This window comes from Lathyrus oleraceus, chromosome 3 (assembly GCF_024323335.1).
Source record: "Lathyrus oleraceus cultivar Zhongwan6 chromosome 3, CAAS_Psat_ZW6_1.0, whole genome shotgun sequence".
Lineage (NCBI taxonomy): Eukaryota > Viridiplantae > Streptophyta > Magnoliopsida > Fabales > Fabaceae > Lathyrus > Lathyrus oleraceus.
In genome coordinates, this window is record NC_066581.1 from 483,012,033 (window position 1) to 483,037,066 (window position 25,034).

Below are 25,034 nucleotides of genomic sequence, written 5' to 3' on the forward strand. Positions count from 1 at the left end.
TATATATACTATCTCCGTTTTTTATTATAAGTCGTTTTGGGAAAATATTTTGTATTACAATATAAATTATTTTATAATAATAATGAATCATTAATGTTATTTTTCCTATTATAACTTTAAATATTTATTATCCTTTTTCATTTCAATTATGTAAATTTATCTTTACAATATCATTAATGAATGATAATTTTATAAAACACTTTATAATTTCTGTTTTTCTATATCAAATTTATTACATTTCTTAGTACATGTAAAAAAATAAAAAATAATTTATGATAAAAAATAGAGGGAGTACTTTCCATTGGCTTGCTTTATCAAGTGATAAGGTGAACTTCTTCTGCAAATTGTAACTGCATTAAATTTTAATTATTATATAGGTTTAAGCCACACTTTACATATTGCATTTAGATCCTTCTTATGTTTGATTATTTGTGAAATTAATGCTCACAAATTCAAGCTAATTTACTGCTTATTATTCTTTTATCATCAATAATTCAGAATTTCAATATTTTAATGATATCTTCTTTGTATATCTTTGTTTGGTGTGTTATTTATTTATTTTTTATATTCAACAAATTTTTAAATTTTTAAATTGGGTCTGACTATTCATGAAGTTGTGTGATCAGAAAAAATATTGATGTTAATCTGTTTGACTGTGGAATAGATGATTTTATATGTCAATAAAATCCCGTATTATTTATAAATAAAATAAGTGTTTATAAAACTTAGTCTGACATGATTTTATTTTTGTATACTTCACCGTACTAAATGAAAATAAACTTAAAGTCCAAAATAATATTTGTTATAAAAATTTAATTAATTAATTTTTAAAAAAATTAAATTAATAATATTAATATATAATCTAAAAAAATAATCATAAAAAATATTTTTTTTATCCTAATCATTTGCACACCTAAAAAATAGAGAGGAATACAAAAATTTCCCCAAAAAATAAAATCAAAGGATAAAAAAACTAAAAATTTTAAAAACAAATTAAAAGATTAAAAATATATAAATAAATAGATAAAAGATGTATTTAAACATTCTTTTTATTAAGCTCAACATCTTTTATTATTTTTTGTTTTTTTCTTCTTTTTGACAAAAATTGAATTATTTTTAATTTTTTAATTGAGGTTTTTGTCTCTCATGTTTTTACTTTTGTTTGTTTTTATTTTTATATTCTAACTTTGTAAAAAAAAACATGAATCAAATTAATATTTTTTAAAATATATTCTGACTTTATTTTTTATATTATCCATGTTAATAATAAAAAACACAATAATATTTCTGTATTAAATTATTAATTAAAAGAATAATTGTAAATAAAAAAAATTTAATTTAATTTTTTTTAAATCATCAATTATATTTGGAGAGCTAATCGAAGGCGTGGCTGAACGAAGAAAGCATTGCTGAACACACGAGTCTCTTCATACTCTTACCTCATCCCTTTGCTATTGCCATTACGTGCGCGTTTACCTCTCGAGAAAAGTACAAAAACGGTTATTCATAATCTCGAGAGAGAGAGAGAGGGAGAGAGGGAAAGAGAGTGAAACGACGGAGAACGCCATTGACCACTATTAACCACCGCAGCCATGGCGGCACCTGATAACCACAACACCGACGTTCCGTCTAAAACCAGAGAAGAAGGCGAACTCTCGAATTCCGATGATGCCGACGTATTCTTCTCAAAACCTTACCTATCGTTTCTGCGATTTTTTGTTCGTTTTTTTGTTTCGGTTTTGCTTGCGGAATTTATTTGTTATTTTGTTGCTGTTAGATCTGAGATGATAGAACTCGGTTTTGCTTAGCTTCAACATGTGACCAGTGCGGTCTAGGGTTTTATGCTTCTTTGGTGGCTTAAACAGTAGAACTAGAAATGAACAAAATCAGCGTATCAAAATTTGAAAGCATGTCATGGAATCAATGTACTGTTATTGTAAATTTAGTTCTATTGATAGGAATTTGTTAATGAGTAATTTTGCAGTTGGTCTGAACAAGCACCGATGCCTCTGAAAAAAGGTGTGTTGGTGAAGTTGTTCGAAACTTACACCGACCCTGACACTTGTGATTCCTCTTAATTTACTCATTTTTTCTAATTATTACCGGTGTCGATGTGTCAGGACGTGTCACTGTAGATGCCGTGTTTCTGTTATCTGCACTTCATAGAATTTATCTGCCGAAGAGATGTTGTTACAACTGGTTTTGCTTAGCTATATTGCCAACACTGTGGTGATTGGGTTTAGTGCATTTTAGGGCTCAAGCAGTCGAAATGAAAATGAGAGTGTAGCGAAATTTGAAAGCATGTGGTGGCATAAATGCTTTGTTCTTGTAAACTCAACTCAATTGATATGGATTTGTTAATAATTTAGCGGTTAACCTGAACTAGCTTGCAAATTTATCTGTTGTAGAAAGTAGAACTGATATTATGACAATAGGTTTTTTTAGCTTATATTGTCAATACTGAGGTGTAGGGTTTTATGCTTGTCTGGGTTAAACAGTAGAAATGAAAAATGAGAGCGCGTCACCAATTGTAAGCATGTGGTAGAATCAATGCGTTGTTCTTGCTTATTTAACTCGATTAATATGGATTTGTTGCTGAGTAGTTTTTGTCCACCAGGGAAACCCCAATGGATCTACGGTGCAGTCCACCCTTGCTACAGGCTCCAGTTTTGTTCCTTCGGTGAAACAAAGTGGCAAAGGCGTTCAGGGTGGTAAGGCTTGTTAACTGTCGATTGATTATCGCTCGTCTGGCATTGTAAATTTTGTATTAGTCTTGGTTTATGGAATCGGAAACTCCGTCTGAATTGTGTCATGATGTTGGTATGCCATGTGTGTGAATATATAGTGTTCTAGTTTTACGGGTTTGATACAGCCTTTTCACTGTATTTTTCTTTTCATATTGTCTGTGTTTTTTCTTACATGCATAGAAGTTTTCTCTTCTTTTAGTCAAAATTCGTTGTGTACTTAATCATGTAAAAGCCATGTTAATTTTATTGACTTGTACAATTGTGGAGTCTAAATTTAGTGACAATGTTGTACAGGAGGCTCCAATAATATACAGATGCGAACAACCATACAACCAGTTTCACAGAAGAGCATAAAAAAGAACCAGTTACCCCTTAAATCTTCTCCATGGACTGGTCATGCAAGCGATGATAAAAATCTTGTGATAAGCTTTTCTGATGATGACAGTGGTAGTAGTGACTTTGAAAAAGGTACTGCGTTCAGTTTGGTAAGAACTGTCAAGCGACCTAACTCATCCTTGGAATATTCAAACAAGTTACAGTTACCACAAAATAGTAGAAGTTTGCAGAAGGAAATGCCCAAGAAATTGCCTTCTAATCGTACAATTATCTCATCAACCACCAAGATTCCTAGTTTAAATTCTAAGGGGGCTGGATCCTGGTCATTGGGACAAGGATCACGAGCTAGAAATTTCAGTACAATGAACAGAACTTTAGCTAGCCGAGAGCGTGGACGTGACCAAGGAGCAGTATCAAATGACAATAAACTTCAGGATTTGCGGCATCAGATTGCACTTCGGGAAAGTGAACTAAAGTTGAAGACAGCCCAGCTAAGTAAGGAGTCTGCTTTAGTTTTGGGTAGGGATCAGAATGCCATGAGCCTTAAGAATGACAAAACTAAGAAAAATATTCCAGTTTCATCTGGAGCTGCACAATTGGAGCCAAAAGAACCAGATAGGAAGCGCATGAAACTTGACACAATTCATGATACCCCTCAAGTTGTTGGTGGTCAGCAAGTTCCTGTTGTAAAGTCTATATTACCATCAAAAGATTCTCCGTGCGGAAACATTTGTCCTCAGGAGGGAAACATGGTTGATCATAACCAGAAAGAGATTCCATCATGTAGAGGAGAGTCAACAATCATCAAATCACAAAGACAACCTGACAATCATCTTGGCAACCCATTACAAATTATGCCTTGTAAAGCAAGAGAAGGTAAATACTTACTTCGTTGGTAACTTGCACATTTTGGCGAACAAATTTTCTCAGAAACTTTATTGCACTATTCTGGATTTTAGAAATTAAAACAGTGCTGTCAATAGTGTTTATAGCAGTGGTATAGCACTGTGTGTAGCTGAATTTGAACAAATGGCTATTTTCCGTGATTGACATCATTGAATAAACATATGTTTGAATAAAGTTACTTGTAATTTCCTTCATCTCTAAATTTGAAGAACATCCTTCAAGTATATGCCTGTCCGCGCACATTCATGTTTGTGTATTCATTTTAATATTTCATTAGTTTGTATCATGTGGTTGTCTCATTTCTTGGTTTGTGTATTCATTTCAACATTTCATTAGCCTGTACCATGTGGTTGTCTCATTTCTTGGTTTGTGTATTCATTTCAACATTTCATTAACTTGTACCATGTGGTTGTCTCTTTTCTCAGTTTCCTGATCACACGCTTATGTAAGGGTGCTTCCAAGTGCTACGCAAATTTGATGTCACATTATATAAAATTATATTGTCTTGTCATGATAACATGTAAATTATAGTATGACAAGACTGTGTGTTTAATTCCACCAGTGCCTAATTGCTTTTCAGTAAAACATGTTTTAAGTCCTTTTCTGGTTAGAATCTCATGGTCTTCATCATACTTTGTAGGTGATGTCAATTATGGTTGCAATCAGACTGACAAAAGTAGTAGTCTGGTTGACCGTTGTGCAATTCTCAACCAAAGTGCAATGCCAGCAAATTTGCCTTCCAGTTGCGCGCCAACTAATTTAGTGAGTAATTTGCTATTTATACGCGTCAAAACTAATTTAGTGTGTAATAATTTGCTATTTATACATTTATTTGTATTTGGTATTTTTTTGGTTTAATAACTGGTCATAAGCCATAATTTTCTATACATAAAAATTGCATGTACCGTAGTTAGTTGCTATGGTACATGCAATTTGTTACTTGCTAATCTACCATAGTTAGTCTTTCCCCACTTTTATCATTTTGAATTCTTTAGAAATTATGAATGACTGATCAATCTAAATTACTATGACCTATGGTTTGATTCAGTGATGCACCAACTTTCATAACGTGCAATTGTAGTGCCACTCTTGGTTGATGTTCTCTAAAGAGTGAAGTTAATTTGAAATTCTTGACATTGTGTAATTTCAGTTGTCTTTATATTTCCAGACTAGTATAGCACTACAGGGTTACCAAGCCGTTTCCTGAATAAAGTACTGACAATAAGCAATTGAAGGGGTCCCTAAAATACCTTTTATAATCATTATGTTTTTGTTCTATTGTGAATTAGTTTGAATTTCCTCACTTTCACCTCTCGTCTTTGACTCAGGAAGCATTAAGCAATGCTGCTCTTATGAATCATCATAATGGTAATGCAAGTGTCACAGAGCATAGCAGCATTGATTTACAGTCGTTTTTTGGTATGGAAGAATTGATAGACAAGGAACTGGAGGAAGCTCAAGAGCACAGACATAATTGTGAAATTGAAGAGAGAAATGCACACAGAGCTTATCTTAAAGCTCAGAGGTCTTTGCTTGAGGCTAATGCTCGATGCAACAATCTTTATCACCAAAGGGAGTTGTATTTAGCTAAGCTACGATCTTTGATTTTGAATACTTCCAGTTTTTCTTGGTCTTTAGGACAGCACCAGCAACTTGATATAGGTCTAGATTACTTACCTAAACTTGGATATCAAATACCCACATCAAGCTGTCTGAGGCAGGCTGAATATAATATTAATAATCCTAGTTTTGATTCTAATGATCAAGGCATCAATAATAGGCAATCTGATACTTCCTATCACCACACAGATGGAGCAAATTTAGGATCTGAACATTGCGTTGAACCAGATGCTAGTACATCTGAACCACTGCCTCAAAGCGGCAATCATGCCGCAGATGGAGTGTATTCTCCTATGGATGAATTTGATACATCAGATAATGAAAATGAAGAGTTTTCTCTAGCTGGACATGCTTCTAATCATCTTGATGCTGAGTATCATAGAAAACAAGACTCCAAAGCGAAACAAACGGACATAGATACTACATCAAATCCAAATTGTTCCACCGATAGTCCTCAGGATTCTTTGCTTCTTGAAGCAACATTAAGGTCTGAATTATTTGCAAGATTAGGGAAAAGAGCTACGAAGAGCAGTAGTCCATGCAACAACATTGAGACTGCTAAACGAGGTACTGAAAATGAGGTTGGAAATGAGAAAAGCCGACTGCATCATGGTGCCGTCTCATTGTCTAATGCAGCAAACAATGATCTTAAAGGTGATTTTATTCTCTCTCGAATGAACATTTTGTGATGTGTTATCTTTTGTTAATTTTTATATTGGTCTTACTTTAAGTTTGTCATGCCAATCTTAATCCTGTCAAAGCATAATAATATATAGCTTGGACAAACTGTATAATTCCTTTACTCTTATCAATGTCTCCCTCCTACATTTGGTTCACATTTCTATGTTCTTTACGAAAATGTATTCTCTCTGTTCACTCAGTTTTATTACTTAAATTTTTTTGTAACTGAAATAGTTTTGGTGCTGTGGGCTGTCATTGTTTCTTCTTTTAACTTGACTGAGTTGGATCATTAGAATTTTATGAACTGTTGCTAAAAGAGAAGTTGATCTGTGTATTTTATGTGTTGGAGGATCAAAGCTATATACTATAGTTAGGCTCTTGGTTTCTATCAACTAAATCAACTATCTAAATGCTTTAAAATAAAGCTAAAAAATAGTGATACAAGGACTCTCACAATATTGAAAATATTTTAGTAAAAAAATCTAGAAGTGCTGTGCTGTCAATTGCGGTGTATTGGCACGATTTTGAACTGACCAATCATTCAGGTTTTACATCAATGCTTCTTGGTCTTTATTGTGAGAAATCACTAGTTGAAGTTAGCTGTAGTTAATTAAATTTTGATGAACTTGAACTTTTTTTGTTAAGTTCCTGATTATTTTGTTCTTTTAATCTAGGCATTGATAGGGAAGAAAGAAGCATCCATCTGGATTCCAATGAGATTCAAAGTCAGCAAATCATTGGTGGAAATACTTTGAATGCCAACTGCTGTGCTGGTTCAGGTGATCGAGGGGATATGCCTTTTCAATATCATCACTCAACTAATTCAGTGAACATTCCACCTTTGACTTTTAGGAGTGTATTTAGTGAGCTGAGAGAAATGTCACCATTTACTTCAAATCCATTACCAAATCAAAATAAGTCCACTCATGATAATGATGGTCAAAGTCAAAATGCTACTTGCATCAGTTCCGATGAAGCAAAGAGGGACTACATGATGGCAGTTTCAATGCCTGTCACCATTGGGAATTTATTTTCAGAAGAAGGCTCATATGGCTGCAGTCCTGAAGTTGATCCATTTTGGCCACTTTGCATGTATGAGCTGCGAGGAAAATGCAACAATGATGAGTGTCCTTGGCAGCATGCAAAGGACTATGGGGATGGAAACATTAATCAGCATCAAGATACCGATTTTAATAATGGAGGTATAAAAAATTAGTTACAGTTAAAAACCTGTATATTTTGCCTTAATTCTTGTTGTTTGGTGGAACTTCCATGTCATAGGATTTACAAATTTATTGAAGAAAACTGTGTATTACTAATGGAAATGATTGGGCATGAAGCTTTACAAACAGAAAGATAAACCAGAGTGTGATACTAATACCAGAACACATTGTTCCTAACCAAAGAGAACTCTCCTAACCACTTTAACAATATTTCAGAATGCCCTCACCACTACCCATCAAGCGTCCTTTTACCTAGGGCCACAGGCTGAAGTGTCCTTTTACCTTGGGCCACAGGCTAAAGTGTCCTATCACCATGGGCCAGAGGCCCAATTGTCCTATCACCATGTGATTGTTTTTGTATTTTCATGGTGTTTTTTGAAGCCGAACTAAATATTGTTTGAATATAGAAGATAATTAGGTCAATGAATGATATATGGATGATATAGAAAAGAGACTACAGTCCATCCTACTTTACAGTTTACACTGGGGTTTGGGATCTAATAATTGTTTTTATCCAGAAAAAAGTATGTCAAGTTATTGGGTATGTCTGATTGAGTATGCGGGTGGGATCATGTATGTATGATTTATATTCCTGTACAAATCAGGAGCTGTACATGAAATAAAGTAAGTATTTTTAACTGGAGGTTGAAATTGAATCAAATTTGCATTGAATGCGTGTTATTGATCTTTAATGACTGGACCCAAACAGTGAGTTGACGATCTTTCAATATCTTATTATTTTGCTTGGACTCAAAATTAGAAAAAAGATAGCTTCTTTACACCTGATGTGAAGTACATTGTTGGGGACACTGAATTATGTGACATAATTTTAATTTTGAATTGACCCATAACAAGTGCTGCAGCACTATTATTGACTATTTTACACATGTGCTTGCTAGCATTAATATACTAATATATGGATTACGATTACATGACTTCATTATGATATTAGCCACCTTATTATAGTTATTAAAAGTATTCCCTCTAAAAGGACTGTTATTACTGTTTCAGCAGATTCTCAAGATAGATCACTGTTGCATCAACAAAATTGTAATGGGGTGAAAAAAGTTACTAAGTATCACAAAGCTACTATTCTGCCAACATACCTTGTTAGTTTAGATGTTCTGAAAGCGGATCAATTTGCATATAAACCTATTGCTGCACAAAGGATTGCTCAGTACTGGCAGCAACATTTCAGTATCACTTTGGCTACTATGAATTTGCTACAAAATGGTTCACCTGCAGATGGTCCATTATCACATGGTGGTGATGAACGCATAGAGGTCCATGGGGCATGGAGCAAGCAGCTATCTATTCAGTGGAGAAATGGAGTTGGGGTTTGTTGCTTCTAACCATCATATTATTTCCCTGGTTTATTCTAATACTTTTTTCTTTAATTGTGTTTTAACACCACAATGCCAAAGTGAGCACGGTGTGTCAATTATAGGAATGCTTTTTACGTTTTCATTTGCAATTTTGTAGGAGTGTTTCTGGATTTTATTTAGTTATTTCATGTATGATAGAAATAGGAAGCATGCTAGAGATTGGGAAACTCCTAGAAGAGTACTTGCTTATTACCAATTGAATTTTGTAATGCCTCTTGAGGGACCTAGAATTCGTAAAAATGAGATCAATCTTTTATGGTTGACAATCTATAATTATTCCAATAGCTTTTTCTTTTTTCGTGGTATTCTTAGAAGTTTATGCCTAGTGGATTAGGTGGGGTGACAGAACAATATTATGATATTATAGTTTTGAATATTTAATGATCCACTACTTGAATTCTAGGATATGAAGAACAGCCATATTATATTTTAAATACTTGTGCGTATCAGTTAACTTACTTATATGGTGTTTGGTATAGTTATTTTAATGGCAAAGATCTTTTATTCTTGTTTTTGTATTATTCAGTATAGATGGCAATTTTGTGACCTTCATTGCAAAGAAATATTTCTTGTATATACAGAGATTTTCTCTTGTCTTAGAGTCTAGTTATTGATTGACTAAATTTTCAGTTTTAGAGTCTCCGATACCATCTCTGGACTTGTATCGGCCATGGAACAAAAATGCTCCTGATACATTATAAGAGAGGAAAGGGAAAACCATAAAACTGATTCTTTTATCTGTTTGAAAATGATTCATTGATTTACAATGGGCGAGTAATATATATATATATATATATATATATATATATATATATATATATATATATATATATATATATATATATATATATATCCTGCACTATAAAGGACAGCTGTCATTAACAAGGACAGAAGTCATTAGTAAGGACAGTTGTCATTTAACTCATTACCATTACTGAGTTCTATACTCATAGTTTTCCTGGTGAACAGTTCTTGATTAATCTAGCCTTGACTTTATGATTAACCTGTACAATATAGTTTGAAATACTGAATGTCTTGAATTCATTTATTCGTACTAACTCCCCCTTTATTTATTGCATAATTAGAATCAAATTAAACAGGCTATGGCTGATAGTGAGCAAGCTGTTGAGACGGCTCTTCTTATTCTCAACCAGGAAATCAATAAGTTGCAAGGGGTGCGAAAGGTAACAGATAGTGCCTTTTTATTTCTTGGTGGTTAGTGTGAGTTTGCTTACGTATTTCTTTTAAATTTTTTGAACTTTTAGGCTCTATCTGTATTGTCCAAAGCTCTGGAGACTAATCCAACATCTGCGGTAATCTGGATAGTTTACATGCTCATTTACTATGGAGGTTTGGGGCAAAATGAAAAGGAGGACATGTTATCATGTGCGGTATGTTTCTATTGGTTTTCTACTTTTAGGAGCATGATGTCTGGATAGTTTTTCTTTCTTACATGGAGAAATTTTGATAATATAGTAAGTCCAGGAGTTGCTATTAATGGTAACCCATGAAATCCTCTGGGCTTACTCGGTTATTTGTTAGCTTGATTCTGTTATAACTGGATATAACATTGATAATGATTCTCTTATTGACGAATACTGTATAATATGCTTGGATCTCAACTCCAACAACTAGCTCAAAGGGTGAGGTTGCCCTCACATATTTAAGCAATCAACAGTCCGGGAACCTATGCAATGTGTGACTTCAAACAAACAAACTCCAATAACAGAAATACCAATTTCAACACCCACCCACGCGCCTAGCGTGTGCATGAGTCAAATGCCCACATTGCAGTCCTTAACCCGACTCTGATACCATGTTAAATATGCTTGGATCTCAACCCCAAAAGTTAGCTCAAAGGGTGAGGTTGACTTCTGATTTTTATACAATCAACAATCGGGAAACCTAAATACCAACTTCAACAAATACAAAGAACACTACCAAAAAACATAGAGTAGTGAACAAAACATAAATACTAACTTCAACAAATATAAGAAACACTACCAGAAAACATAGAGTAGTGAACTGAACATTTTAGTCCTCTGTTTTACTTTCAGGAAAAGTGGAAAATGGGGTTTGAAGTTACAAGTACAACTTATAAAATACAACAGATTAAGAAATTACACATAAACTAAGGAAAGAGATAATCTTGTTGCAAGAAAATTCCTATTCATAAAATTCGAGTGTCTTGGTTTCTCCTTTCCAAGAACTTGAGAACTTGGTCTATCCTTCCTTCTCATAACCAATCAATAACTATCTCCTAATCACTTTCTCCTCATAACTGACATAATAAAAACATAGCCAATCAGTAACTATCTCCTTTCCTTTATTTATTCCTAATTAAAAACCACATAACTGACATAATAAAAACAAAATAACTGACATAATAAAACATAATTCCTATTCAAGAAATTCGAGTGTCATGGTTTCTCCTTCCCAAGAACTTGAGAACTTGGTCTATCCTTCCTTCTCATAACCAATCAATAACTATCTCCTAATGTCACTTTCTCCTTTCCTTTATTTATTCCTAATTAAAAACAACATAACTGACATAATAAAAACATAGCCAATCAGTAACTATCTCCTTTCCTTTATTTATTCCTAATTAAAAACAACATAACTGACATAATAAAAACATAATTATCAATTAATTTCATCTCTTATATTATTCTCAAATAGGAACTCGTACAGATTCCTTATACCAACAGTAGTTAGCACCAAGGTTGTCAAAATCAAGATCTTACATAGGATCGGGATTTGCAAGATCGTAAATTGGTGAATTGTAACATAGATCGTATGATCCTACCAGGTTCACAAATTGACATAGACATGCTTAAAAAATATTATATACTATAATATAAGTGGAAAGAAAAACACTTCAAAACACCACAATTGCGTAATTATATACTAAACTTATTATCAAAAAATAACACTGTAGCATAATATATTTTCTTTTATTGTTAAGTATTAATAATTTATTAAAAACAATTATGATTAATTATTGTAAACAAAAAAGAAAAGCAAAACCTATGCCAAAAAAAGAAAGCAAAGCACAGATTAAGAGGTAGTTGGTTATAATGGGTTAGAAACTCAACGCCACATTTTATAAAAAAGAAGAAACTGAATGTTTTGGCGTCGTTTTTAAGGAACCGGGTGGCAGACCAGACCCGCAAACCACAACTATGCGCAGCCCAAACAGAAACTATCGACAAGGTTATAACGTTTTTACGACTTAGCACAGCGATCCCTTGCTGCTCCTACCAATTCGCGATTCCTCCCATGCGCGGACTCAGCCAGATTCATCTAGATCGCAGAGTTGCATGATCTCGCGCTGGCTTGCAATTTTGACCATCATGGGTAGCACTATTATAAATCACCTGCTAGGCCTATTGGTTAGGGTTGTGTGATGAGTAAGCATGCCTTTCTGAATTAATTTTATTTGCACATTCAAGTCACGTTTTTTTTTATATGTAATCTGTCATTTTAAAATGTTAAATATCGAGAGCTGTTATATCCATGGTTATTGACTCGTGTGTATCATTAGATACTGATATGTGGTTCTATCAATTATTGTAAGGCTGGTTCCTGTCATGATATTTAAGCAGTGATGGGTGAATGGAGATAAATTCTTTAACTTGTGATATGTTCAGCCTTCCTTATTTGGATTGATTATGTGCCTTACCTTGGAATTTTCAAACTTTTTTTTTTTTAGGTTAAGCTCTATGAAGGGTCTTATGTACTGTGGCTCATGTACGTTAATAGTCGGATAAAGCTTGATGATCGGTTAGTGGCCTATGATTCTGCCCTCTCAGCTCTCTGTCAGCATGCATCTGCTGTTCCTGAAGACAGAGCATGCGAAAGTGCATGCATCTTAGATTTATTTCTGCAGATGATGGATTGTTTATGCATGTCGGGGAATGTTGAGAAGGCCATTCAGAAAAGTTATGAAGTTCTCTCGGCTACAACTAAATTGGATGAGCCTGATCTTCTGCCACTCTCAGATATACTCAATTGCTTAACAATTTCTGACAAATGTGTGTTATGGATTTGTTGTGTTTACTTAGTTATTTACAGGAAACTACCTGGTGCTGTTGTTCAGAAGTTTGAATGTGAGAAAGATCTGCTGGACATTGAATGGCCTTTTGTCAGTTTATCAGACAGTGAAAAGGAGAGGGCTGCAGAACTTATGGAAACAGCAGTTGAATATATAAACTCACGTGCCTTCACAATGGATAGTGAAGTTGATCTCAAGTATGCCCAACATTTTGCTCTCAATCATCTCAGATGCATGGTTGCTCTTGATAGCTTAGAATGCTCAAGGATTTTGTTTGATAAATATGTTCAGCTATACCCTTTCTGCATAGAATTGGTCTTGGTGTCAGCTCAAATACAGAAACAAGATTTTGGTGTTGGTAATTTCATGGTATTTGAGGACGCAATTAGTAGATGGCCAAAAATAGTTCCTGGAGTCCAGTGCATTTGGAATCAATACATTGCAAATGCTATCCATAATCAAAGAATTGATCTTGCAAAAAAAATTTCAGTCCGATGGTTTCACTCTGTATGGCAAGTGCAGGACCCCCCGTACGGCACAATGAATGTCACTGATGATGGCAATTCTTCTGGCTTATTGAGATCAGGGACAAAAATTGTTGCTGACACATCAATTTCTGGTAAAAAACAGATGGATATGATGTTTGGATATCTTAATCTTTCTGTGTATTATTTTTTCCAGAATGATAAAACAGAAGCAAGCATGGCTGTTAATAAGGCTAGGAATACTGTCAATTTTGTGGGTTTAGAGCCATATATAAGAAAATATGTAATGTTTCTGGTTTGTGATGCATCAAGCTTAAAGGAGGATGATCCTAAGAGTGCTATCAAGAAGATGTTTGAAGTATATATGGATGGTTCCTCCCAGATGTTGCTAGCCCCTAGGGTGCTAACAAGAAAATTTCTTGACAACATCAAGAAGCCTAGATTACAGAATCTCATTGGCAATATATTACAGTCAGTTTCATTTGACTGTTCTCCGCTAAATTTGATACTTCAATCATGGTTTGATTCATTTCTTTTACCTCAAACTGTAAGTGACCCAAAACATCTGGTGGATTTTGTTGAAGGCATTATGGAGGTAGTTCCTTACAACTTCCAATTGGCTATTGCTGTTTGCAAACTATTGAGCAAAGATTGCAGTTCTTCTGATCTAAACTCAACCGGTCTCTGGTTTTGGGCCTGTTCAACCTTGGTTAATGCAATAACGGGTTGCATCCCAATACCACCAGAATATGTCTGGGTGGAAGCTGCAGAGTTTCTGCAAAATGCTATGGGCATTGAGGCAATATCACAGAGGTTTTATAAGAAGGCTCTGTCAGTGTATCCATTTTCTATTATGTTGTGGAAATGTTACTATAAGCTGTTTCTGTCTATAGGAGAAGCAAACAAAATTGCTGTAGAAGCAAAAGAAAGGGGTATTAACATTGATTTAGTTACTACAGATTAGATGTCAAATGGGAGGGCCAATTTTGTTCTATCACAAGGAGGCCTCAACTTATATGTTTTTTTCACTCATATTTGAAAATTTCCACATTTGAAAGCAGTTCCGATGACAGAAATTTCATATACAGGTAAGTAAAATGTGAATATATAGCAATGTCATGGTAAGGAATATAGTATACAGCTGTGCTGAAGAAAATTTTGGATAACCGTTTTTCCTTTTGATATCTTTGTTTTGGTTTTTGTCCCCCATTTTTCTTGTAAAACTGATGTGAAGAAAATCATGATATTTCATCCTCCTAGGTTAGCCTGTTAGGATTTTTTTTTCCACATAACATGCTCTGAATGTTGTATTCTTTTTGACATTTTGTTTTCATAGGTTGTTACGTTACAGATGAATGAAAGAACATTTTTGTTGACTTTTGGTTGGTCTTTCATTTCTGTCAATCATTTTGTTGTTTTCAAATGCAGTCAGTGTAGTGGCTAGGTATCTTATAGCTAGTGGCTTGGTATCCAATGACTTGGCAATGATTAAAAAACCTTTTTTTTATTCATACCTTGAAAATATGTAAATATAAATTTTGTAGGGTAATGCTAACTTATGTCCTTAAGTTAAGAACTAAATAAAGAATTTGGAAATTGTGTATTGGTTATATTAAAAATATAAAATTTAATTTTTTAATTGTTATTTTCAATACAATTTTTTTATAAATGAGTTTCTTAACGTGCCTCTGGATCACAAATTAGCATTATCCTTGATTTTATCATTTTCTCTTGTTTATTTTTTATAGGTAAAATAACATTTGTTAGAAACAAAAGCAAAGAGAATATTATTTGAAAAGGAATGGATTTTTATTTCAAAAAGACTCCATAATAAAGGGTTAAGCAAAATCTATAGATATTTGATGGATTTAATGCGAGGAGAAGAGAGAATGAAAACTAAGGTTTTTAGAGAAGAATTATGTTTAGAATAAATTAGGAGCACAATGATGAATATGTCAAAAACCATTATGGTATTATTCAAAGAAAAATATTCATTCCATTCGATCTCTACGCATTTTAAAAATTTAAAAATATTTTTATTGGTGTTTAGAAATGTATCTTCAAACACATTTAAAATTGCACCAATTCATAATTTTGTCCCACATTTTATTTTGTCAAAATATGATACAAAGATGCATCTATGTAAATTTTTTTTGGTTGGATCTGAAGATGCATCTTCATAAAACCACTTGAATTCATTTTAAGTTATTGGAAGTGTGTTTATTGCACATAAGATGAGATGGTTTCGAAGATGCTCAGAAATTCTCTGAATGCTTTCTAGACAACAATATTGTCCTAACTTAGATATTTTTTTGAAACCAACTTATATTTTAGGTCATTTTAGATCATAAATTAGAAAATACACACAGCAATTGATTTAAACACACTATACATAAATTAAAAAGACATGCATTAATTAAAGTAAATTCAAAATGTACCGACCATACTGTAATACTAAATTTTTTCCCTCCTTTTTCATTTTTTATCTAACCTTTGACTTGAGATTCATTTGTACTCATTCATGTGCATCACTCATTCATGTTAACACTTGCTAATAATCATTATAGATTTAAAGCTTATGACTTGCAAAACTAGAGTTTGATGGTGGTTTAAATCCTAGAGATGTGACATGGCTCTTCATGTGCAATCATTGGGGTGAAACCTTAATTCTTGGTCTCTGGGACATGAATTCAAAGAGATTACAACTTGACATTCATCTGGGAAGCAAAACCCTAACTCTTGGCTGTGTGATGTGTGTTTTCCGCAAGTATACGAAGTGTATCAGAGTAATATAAAAGGTTGTCGAATCCACAGAGACATAATGATCAATCTATCATTTTCTATTGCTACAGTGTTTATCTAAGGCGATCGTAAAAGATTAGGAATAAGAATAACAAAGTAAAAATAATAGACTTGAATAAATTCAGAAATGTAATACCGAAATGTGACTCTCATCGATCAATAATACTCTTATTATTCCTAAGTAGAACTACTTACGGGGCAATGTTTCCTTCCTTGTAAAAGAATTAATTAAAAAGAAACCGTCGCTCTCGCGTATTTGGAACCAGATTTTAATCTTTAAATTATACCGTCCGCTATCGAGTGCCCGATGCGCTTTGTGTTAAAGTAGTGAAAACCTTTTCTAGAAATTATATTATGTTGTTTAGTAAAAAAAGTAATTTTGGTTGGAAAAATTTACTTTAAAGGGTTCCCGAAGGTCGTCCGGATAACCGGATTCTAAACTTATAAACACGTCCGAAAATAGTTTTAAAATCACTTTTTAGAAATATCAATTTCTCCTAATTAATTTATAAAGTGCTCTCGCGGTGTTTGTTAATAAAACACTTAACAATTTTATCTTAGGTACCAGACGACTTTCGATCTTACCCGACGTATCTACGGTCTTACTCTCGTAGTAACCTGACCAACTTTAATTTCTGAAAAATTGAGATAAAAACCAAAACAACCCTGATAGTAATCCTAAAGAAATAACAGATCGAGTACCTTCGAATCGACGGTCCTCACATTCCAGCACTGGTAGATTAGCTGGACATGGTCATAGTAAGCAACAAAGCGAGGGGTTGCAAATTAAACATAATAAGCGAATAAATTAAAATCACGAACGTGCAGGGAAATAAATTTAACTTCGAATTCAAAGTAAGACAAGAAAAATAACGAGCATGTAAAGTAAATGAGCAAAAGAAATAATTAGTACTGATGATAAAAAGTAAATAGACAAAAGAAATAAATAATTCTGATAATAATAAGAACCCGCTCCAAACGGGGTCTTAAATTTGGTACAAAAATAAATCGAAGGAAAACTTGAACGGAAAAGTAAATGCTGGCAAGATAAAACTAAAAGTGCGGCAAAATAAAGTGCTCCAAACTCAATAACAACCGCAATGCGATAATCCTCCGATGTGAAGAATTAAAGCTCTTGAAAATATGAATATATGGCTTAAGTTGCACTAAGATTTGATGTCCTAAAATGTAAAATTCAACCTCTATTTATAGTGTTACAAAATCCTTGAAACCAATTCAATGTGGCTAAATTCGTGTGAGAGAAAAAAGGGAAAGTAGGGAAGAATGCTTCAGCCCTTTGACCGTTTCACTCTTATAGGGGATGGCGATCGCCATACTCCCTGTGGCAAACGCCTCCTTCACAAAACACGGGGACTTGGTCTTTTTGACCGTTGGGTCATGGGACACGTCAGCCACATCATGAATAACTCCATGGAGATCGCCATGCTGGTCGCCATGAGTGCAAAATGGACATTTTCTCCGTTTTCCGTTTGATTTACCTCATTTCTTCGTGCACGGCTTCCACATGGTTAAGTACCTGAAATCCATACAAAATACCAACATAATACTAGAAATGAAATCAAAACGACAGTAAAACATGTGTAAATCGAGTCAAATATACGGTGTGTTTCGGTGTTATCAAAATCTTCCAGACTTAAACCATTGCTTGTCTTCAAGCAGACATTCTCGCTCATAAGAAGAAACACAATGGTGCTCATGTAATTATTCTAGGATAAAGACTTTAATTATCTCAAGGCCATATTGATAGGTACTAACACGCAAACTAAGGGTATCATAACAACACATTTCGTGTTTGCGGTCATAAATCTCCTTCCTATAGAAACCAATTCACATCATGTCATTATGCCCAGACCTAACTTATTCATCCCATTTTTCGTCATTTTTCATTCAGGTGCAATCACATTAAGCCCGTTATCTGTTTACACACGACAAACAAACATGTTAGTGACCATGATCCATATTATGTCAAACATTTATGATGAATATGCAATATTCTTAGAGGTTTCACAGCCGTTAGGCTAAATGACCGGGTGAGGGTCACCTAACTTAGAATGCAAACTCTTTTTTCTAGTTCTTTCTATTCCAGATTTGACTTTTCTTTTTCTTTCTTTTTAGCACACGATCATTCACCTATTTGCATCGGTCTGCTTACTCAGTGGTAATTCAGATGATGATGACTGCTAAGATAAACTACTTAAAGACTTATTTAAGGGCGAGATTTCAAGGCCATGGTATAACAAGTATCCAAATCAATCTCCATAGTTAGGAGACTTTTAAGGTGTTAAGACGATACTGATCTTTTGGGGGTTTTCCCAAGTCTCTGTAACCTATCGTTAATTTGTCTAATAGCCTAAAATTTCAAATTAAACACCTATTTTATTTTTTAATTTTTTTTGTATGGCTAATGAAATGGAAGAATTAATAACAGTAGAAAACGACGCATAAAGACTCGACAACACATGAAATGACACAACAGACAAACTAAACTAGTGAATAAAATCCTAAGCAATAATACTAAAATAGTAAATCTAGCTAAAAAACTATGATAAAAAGATGAAATCAATAAGGTTCCTCTCACACACTTAAACTGAACATTATCCCCAGTCTTTTGATAAAAGGTGAAAAAGGAACGGTAGAAACTGGATGATATGCTACTGATGGCCTCCACTACCCTCTCTTGTCTGGTCCTGGTGCCGTGGATGACGGTTCTGGATCCGGTGTGTGAACTCTGGGAAATCTGGAGCTGCTGGACTTGTGCCGATAGCGAGGCGTTTGACGTTTGTAGACTCTAGAGGTTCCCTATTATAGATGCCTGGTTAGCATGCACAAGATCAAAATCACGTGCCTATGAAGCTTGCAGACGCATTTATTGGGCTTCCATGATGGATTGGGTTTCCATCACGATCTTAGGGAGTGGTCTATTTGGCGTTGTGATTCCCGCATGAACTCTATCATATCTTGTTGTTGCCCATACATGGCATAAAACAAGCCATCACTAACCTCCTCACGAGCTCTCTGTTCCCGCAACATCTCTTCGTCATAATAGAAACCAGAGGTGGTACATGTAAAAGGGTTATAAGGCATATGTGTAGTGTGTGCATGTGAAAAATGAGGGGGATGAGGGTTATGAACGGGAGACATGTTTCTCCGATCATATTCGTCATCGGTATCATCGTCAGCTGTATCATCTCGATGGATGTTTTGGGGTACCTGGTTAGTGGTGGGGGCAAGCAAATCATAAGTCTAATTTTCTCTCCACACGTCGGTATGATCAAGACAAGGCAAAATGACACTCTCGATGGCTTTATTGTTAACCATGAGGTGGTATCCTCATGCCTTCCTAACTCTACACAACCGCTGGTTTTTGAGAAATTGCAGGTCAATGGTGCGAGGTTGTAGAGGTTCTAAAGTAGAAAGTTCTTGATCGAGTCCAAGATCACGGGCAAGAGAGGTAATCAATCCTCCAAAAGAAATGGATCCTTTATTTTCAAAACTAAACACACGTGGGCCACCATGAATATGACCGAGTTTAATGGTATCTGTGTGAGTGCAACTTGCAGATAGAATATCTCTTTGGCATTCAACTTATTTGTGTATTCTCGGGAAAAAATGGTATGAATTTCCAAAGCAAGTTACCCTTAAAGGTGTTCGTAGAAAAACCTATTAATTCCTGCCAAAATGTACTTGCCGCAAATGCCCAATCAGTTTCTATAGGTGCTACACATGGGACACCTTCCCCATGAGGAAATTTCAACAACTCTGCAATCTGATCAGTAGTATATTTGTATTCTACATTAAACATACGAAATTTGATTGTTCCTGCAGTGCTTACTGTGTTTTGACTTATAGAGTAGATAAGTGAGCTAAGAAACTCCCGTGTCAGGTTCACGTAAGTACGGTCTCTACGTTCAAACAAATCTTGCAATCCTAATGTCCATACCAAATAATAAACATTATTGTAAATTTCTAACCTATGCAAGCAAGCGTTGCCGACATACCTCGTGGAGAAGATGTCCCGACTCAACAAATCTTCATATTTCTTCCTTTTCCTGGTGTCATTCCTTCCTTGTCGAAAAATGATATGTCCATCACCCATTGCTTCCATTGTTGTGGATTTTGTGAAAAATGGAGTATTTTGGTGAAATTGTGAGAATGAGGGAATTTGAGATTGAGGAATTTGGTAGATTTATGGAGAAGGTAGTGGGAAATGGAGTGATGAAGAGTAAATTTGAGTGAGTGGGATTTTTATGTGAGTTAATGGTGGAAGAAAATGGGTTCGGGGAAGAAGAAGATAGGTTGAAAATGGGGAAAAAAGTGATTTTTCCGCTTCTGTCCCGTTTTTTGATGTTCCTGGACCCGTGGCGATCGCCACCATTTCATGGCGAACGCCATATGTGTAATTTCGGAAGATGGGATTTTGTTGCGGATTTTTGGGCTTTTGGGAGTGTTTGGGTGCATTTTGAGGGGGTGGGGGGGGGGGGGTGTTGGCAATTTCTTGAAGGTTTGCTTTGATGGATTGTCAAAATTGAAAGATGAAACTTGCATTCGGGTTAGAAATAATAATAATACCAAATGGTGTAAGTAGAAAGATAAAAAATTAACTGAAAATAACAATGAATAAATATGAAAATAATTCTGAAAAATTAATGTTACTAACGGGAAAAAAATGAAAATGAATCTAATGGACAATGAAGTAAATAATGACAGTAAATTAAATCTAATTGCGACGAAAATGAGTCTAAAGACGGTGAAATAAAAAGATGATGAGATATAAATCCTCCCCCACACATAAGCTAATAAGTGGCCTCAATGCTTTAATGTATCAAGTGTGAAGAAGATAGTGGAAAGTCTATTAAATAGACGTGCGTGAGCAATCTCGACAAGGATAGGGTGCCCGAGCTTCTACCATCTCGCATTGAAGACTGTGGATCTCCTAGTAGAGGTAATCTGTTTCTTCGACATGAGTGGCATTAGCCACTTCCATCTGCAAAGTAAGGTCAGTATGTTATTTGTGAAGGGAAACCATCTCCCGGGGCATTGCACGGAGCTCATAGCCAATGCTATGCCTTTGAATATTGACATTAGAGGAAAAGATGGTGATCCTATCTGAGGGGGGTGTAGGGTGATATTCAGGGGTACAGGGGGTGACATGTGTGATACTCTAATTTTTAACCCTAAGATACCACATATCATTTGCATCATTGCACACAAACAAGGTCACATCTTGATCCCCCTATTCTTCTTTAGGTTTTCTCATTGCAGGGATCATCAAGCACCTCTTTGTTGGTGTTTTACCTTTGTTTTTGCATGATTAATTGCTTATCTAACCACTAGTAAAAATATCAAAAATATGTTTTATTTTCCTTAAGTTTATTGTGCAAGGTAGGGCTTTTCAATCACGACATTCTCAAAGTTTTTTTGCTTACTTCTCAAGGAAAGTCAAAGGTTCATTTGTTTATTTCCATGCATTCTTCAATAAGCAACTTCAAGCTTTAGGCAATTTAACCAAGATTCAATAAAATACACCTTATTTTGAGTTCATATGATCACCCATGTGCTTTGAAATGCAAGGAAAGTCCAAGTACACAAGCTTGTTCTAAGTGGTTTGACCAAAAAGTCAATATTTTGAAGTCAAAGTTCCAAGGATCACAACTCCTTCAATTCTCAATATTTTTGAATGCTTATTTTTGTATATGAATCTTATCAACATCCTCTACAACTTCTCTTTACATTACAAGAGCCAATTATGCTTGGAGAATCATCAAAGGTTTGGAGACATTATAGGTCATTTGTGGACTTAGTGAAATTTGACATATTTTCAAGTGACGTTTTCTCAACTTTCAAAGATCATAACTTATTCAATTTTTAACATTTGAGGATGATTCGTTTTGCACAATTTCATTTGTGATGCCCTCTACAAGTTTGCTTCAAGGATCAAGGTCAAAATATGCTTAGAAGGCCATGAAATTCATTGAGACATTACATGTCATTTTCAGCCATGGAGCACTTGAACTTTTCTAAGTTATATGATCATTTTTTCATGCCAACTTCAACATGACATAACTTTGCGCTCAATCATCCAAATGCAACCTTTATTGGCACATTGTAATCTTTGCCATGATGTTAACATATTGCAAAAAGAACGGGATCAAAAAGCCTCCTGAGTAGGGTGCCCCATTGGGTTGAACATGGTGACTTGTAACTGAAGAAATTACCATTGCCCGAATTTTGAACTTCACTAATCTTAATTCCAAGCCAAATTAACATGTGTTTTGGACCTAAACATGTTTAAACAAGTCTCAATAAGTTAATTGACCCTTAAAATGCATCATTTGGCTAAGTTTTGATGAGTTGCAAGTCACATTTTTCTCACATTCGGGTCAAATTCGTTTTGCACGAATTCAACATCATTCCACACATATTTAGATCTAAACACATTCCCTATAAATAGAGGAAGCTACTGCATTCATTTCCAAGCTTTGGAGAGCCAAGAAATTCCTGCTGCAACTTGAAATTTTCTAGAAAAATTGAACTATCGTGTTTTGAGTTTCAACTTGTTTCAATCAAATTTCTTGATTCCATTAGCATCTTCGGCTTCCTCTGAAAAGTTTGCAACAATTCCCAAGCTCTGAGACCTTCTGAACTGCTCTAACCAGATCGAGCTTCATCAACTTCTGATCACCATCCAGACAAGGTAGTTTCGAGCATCATTTAAACTCAAACAAGTTACCCCAATGTAGTCCTTCACTCTTTGATGCTTTCCCCTAACTTAGCTGGTCTTGATTGATCGTGTTCATCATTTTATTTTATTTTTCATAGCTTACTTGCTTCTGAAACTTCTCTGAAATTCCCTTTGCTCGATTTAGATAAATGAATTTGGAGCATGAGGTTGAATTCGGGATGAGAAAAGGATCACAAGGGTGATGGTCTCATGTTCTGAATTTAACAAACAATGAAGCTCCGGTGAGAGCTTACCAGAGAAGATGACTGGAGTGTTCCAGGTCGTCTGAGTTTGGCTAGGCACATTGGACATTTGAAATATTGTGATTGGTTGGATTTGAATTGGATTCTGTGTGCTGCTTGTAGCCCGTTCCATCGTGCTCCATAACCTGAGGAGTGTTGCATCTGCCACGTTAATTAATGAGGCGTGATCCAACACTCAGTATTTTTTTTTCTGATTTTAATTATTTTTCTTTTCCCATTTTTAATTGCTTTTTCTTTTAAAATTCATACTAATTTCATTTTTCATCCAAAAATTCCCAAAATAATTTTTAAAATTCTCTTTTATTTTTGTTCATCTATTTTTATTTTTTCATATTTTATTTCACTGATTTTCTATTTTTCATGAATTTTCTCTTTTCTCCTTTGTTTTAATTGGTTTAAAATTACTTTTATGTATTTTTAAATTCTGAAAAATTTATCACATATTTCTCACTTTATTTCTCACCTTCCATAATTTTCTTGGCCATTTATTTCGTGTTTTGAAGGATTTTATGGATTTTTCATTTTATTTCTATTTCAAAATTCATTTAAAAATGCTTTTGATGCATTTTTATTTCATTTAATTGCATTTTATATTTGTGTGACCTTTGTGAACTTCTGTTGGTCTTGGATCATGATGGTTTGGATCATGAGTCTCATCAAACTCAATGGATCTTGGGTGTTGATGGGGTAAAAACCCTAATCCACCAAAGTGGATGATCGATTTTGATGATGACTTGATCAAACTTTTGATCCAATTTGGGTGTGAATTTTCTTCTTCATCTCCTTCTTTTCCCTTTGATCAATTGGATGGTTTGTGTCTATCTTGTTCATGATGTGTGGGTTGGTACTTGATGAACTTTCATCATTTCAAATCTACCTTCTAATTAATCATGGATCATTTAAGGTACTTTGGATTGATGCATAAGTTTGTCCTAAGTGTCATGAAGTGTGGATTGAAGTAGTGGACCATCCTCATAGCCTTTGTGCCTGATTATTCTCTTTTTTTGTGTGGCATGACTTTAGGAGGATGATTTACATATCATTTCTCTAGCATGTATTAATACTAACGTTATTATTGACCGACCTCAGATAGTTGTGACTTCTACATAAGTCTAATTATGATTGCTTAACATAGCGCTAAATTTGTCCGAAAAGAAAATGCATTTTTATAAGTGAGATTGTAAGTCTCATATTCCTCATGGTATTGTGTGAAAATATTGCCCCCTTTTCATTTGTGAGAGCTAGTGGCATGCTTGTTGATTTTTATCCAAGTTGGAGCCCTTCTCATAAATGATGTATAAGTTCATATTTTCACGCTTGTGGGTGAACAATTGAGTGTTCTCCAAAAAATGACCAAATCATCTTTCATTTTGATTTCTAACATCATTTACTAACATTTTACTTGTATTAACTTTTACTTCCAAGTCATTTACTTTATGCTCCTTTATTTGTACCATTTACTTTATGCTTTATGTTAGCATTCCATCTCATACTATTTGTGATTATGTCATTTGTTCTTTGTCCATTTGGACTTTTCTTTCATATCTTTGTAAAGAAAACATTAATAAGAAAAAACCTAAAAAGAAACTTGGTTATCCTGATTCATGGACTTGTGGTTACTATCCTTAACAATGATTGTGGAGTTATGGACCTAGAATTAAGACCTTGACCTTTGCTTGGGAAGTTATGGTTTGAGACCATGGAATCCATCTGGTACCTTTGACTTGGGACTACCTTTGAAGACTTGGTTGAGCTACTTTGGTTTCATATGATGCATGGGTTATTATTTA

General features: G+C 34.5%; 1 protein-coding gene across 3 annotated transcripts; it reads left to right on the top strand.

Annotated features, from left to right (window-relative positions):
- The first annotated feature begins 1,381 nt into the window (after nucleotides 1-1,381).
- LOC127128279 (uncharacterized) lies at nucleotides 1,382-14,813 on the top strand. Of its 3 annotated transcripts, none has more exons than XM_051057520.1 (10): nucleotides 1,382-1,676; nucleotides 2,618-2,711; nucleotides 3,042-3,959; nucleotides 4,630-4,751; nucleotides 5,318-6,263; nucleotides 6,965-7,492; nucleotides 8,525-8,850; nucleotides 9,984-10,082; nucleotides 10,164-10,289; nucleotides 12,611-14,813. In XM_051057520.1, exons 1-10 carry the CDS (start codon nucleotides 1,593-1,595, stop codon nucleotides 14,399-14,401), a joined length of 5,034 nt encoding a protein of 1,677 aa, XP_050913477.1. In that variant the 5' UTR covers nucleotides 1,382-1,592; the 3' UTR covers nucleotides 14,402-14,813. The 3 variants fall into 3 exon arrangements, with proteins under 3 accessions (XP_050913477.1, XP_050913479.1, XP_050913478.1); XM_051057522.1 differs by having other exon boundaries at nucleotides 9,999-10,082; XM_051057521.1 differs by having other exon boundaries at nucleotides 8,528-8,850.
- Nucleotides 14,814-25,034: the final 10,221 nt, after the last annotated feature.

Bases quoted from the DNA above. Each gene is read 5' to 3' on its own strand.
- LOC127128279 (XM_051057520.1), top strand. From the start codon at position 1,593: ATGGCGGCACCTGATAACCACAACACCGACGTTCCGTCTAAAACCAGA. The intron at 2,712-3,041 runs GTAAGGCTTGTT...AATGTTGTACAG, and splicing joins TGGCAAAGGCGTTCAGGGTG to GAGGCTCCAATAATATACAG. The intron at 3,960-4,629 runs GTAAATACTTAC...CATACTTTGTAG, and splicing joins GCCTTGTAAAGCAAGAGAAG to GTGATGTCAATTATGGTTGC.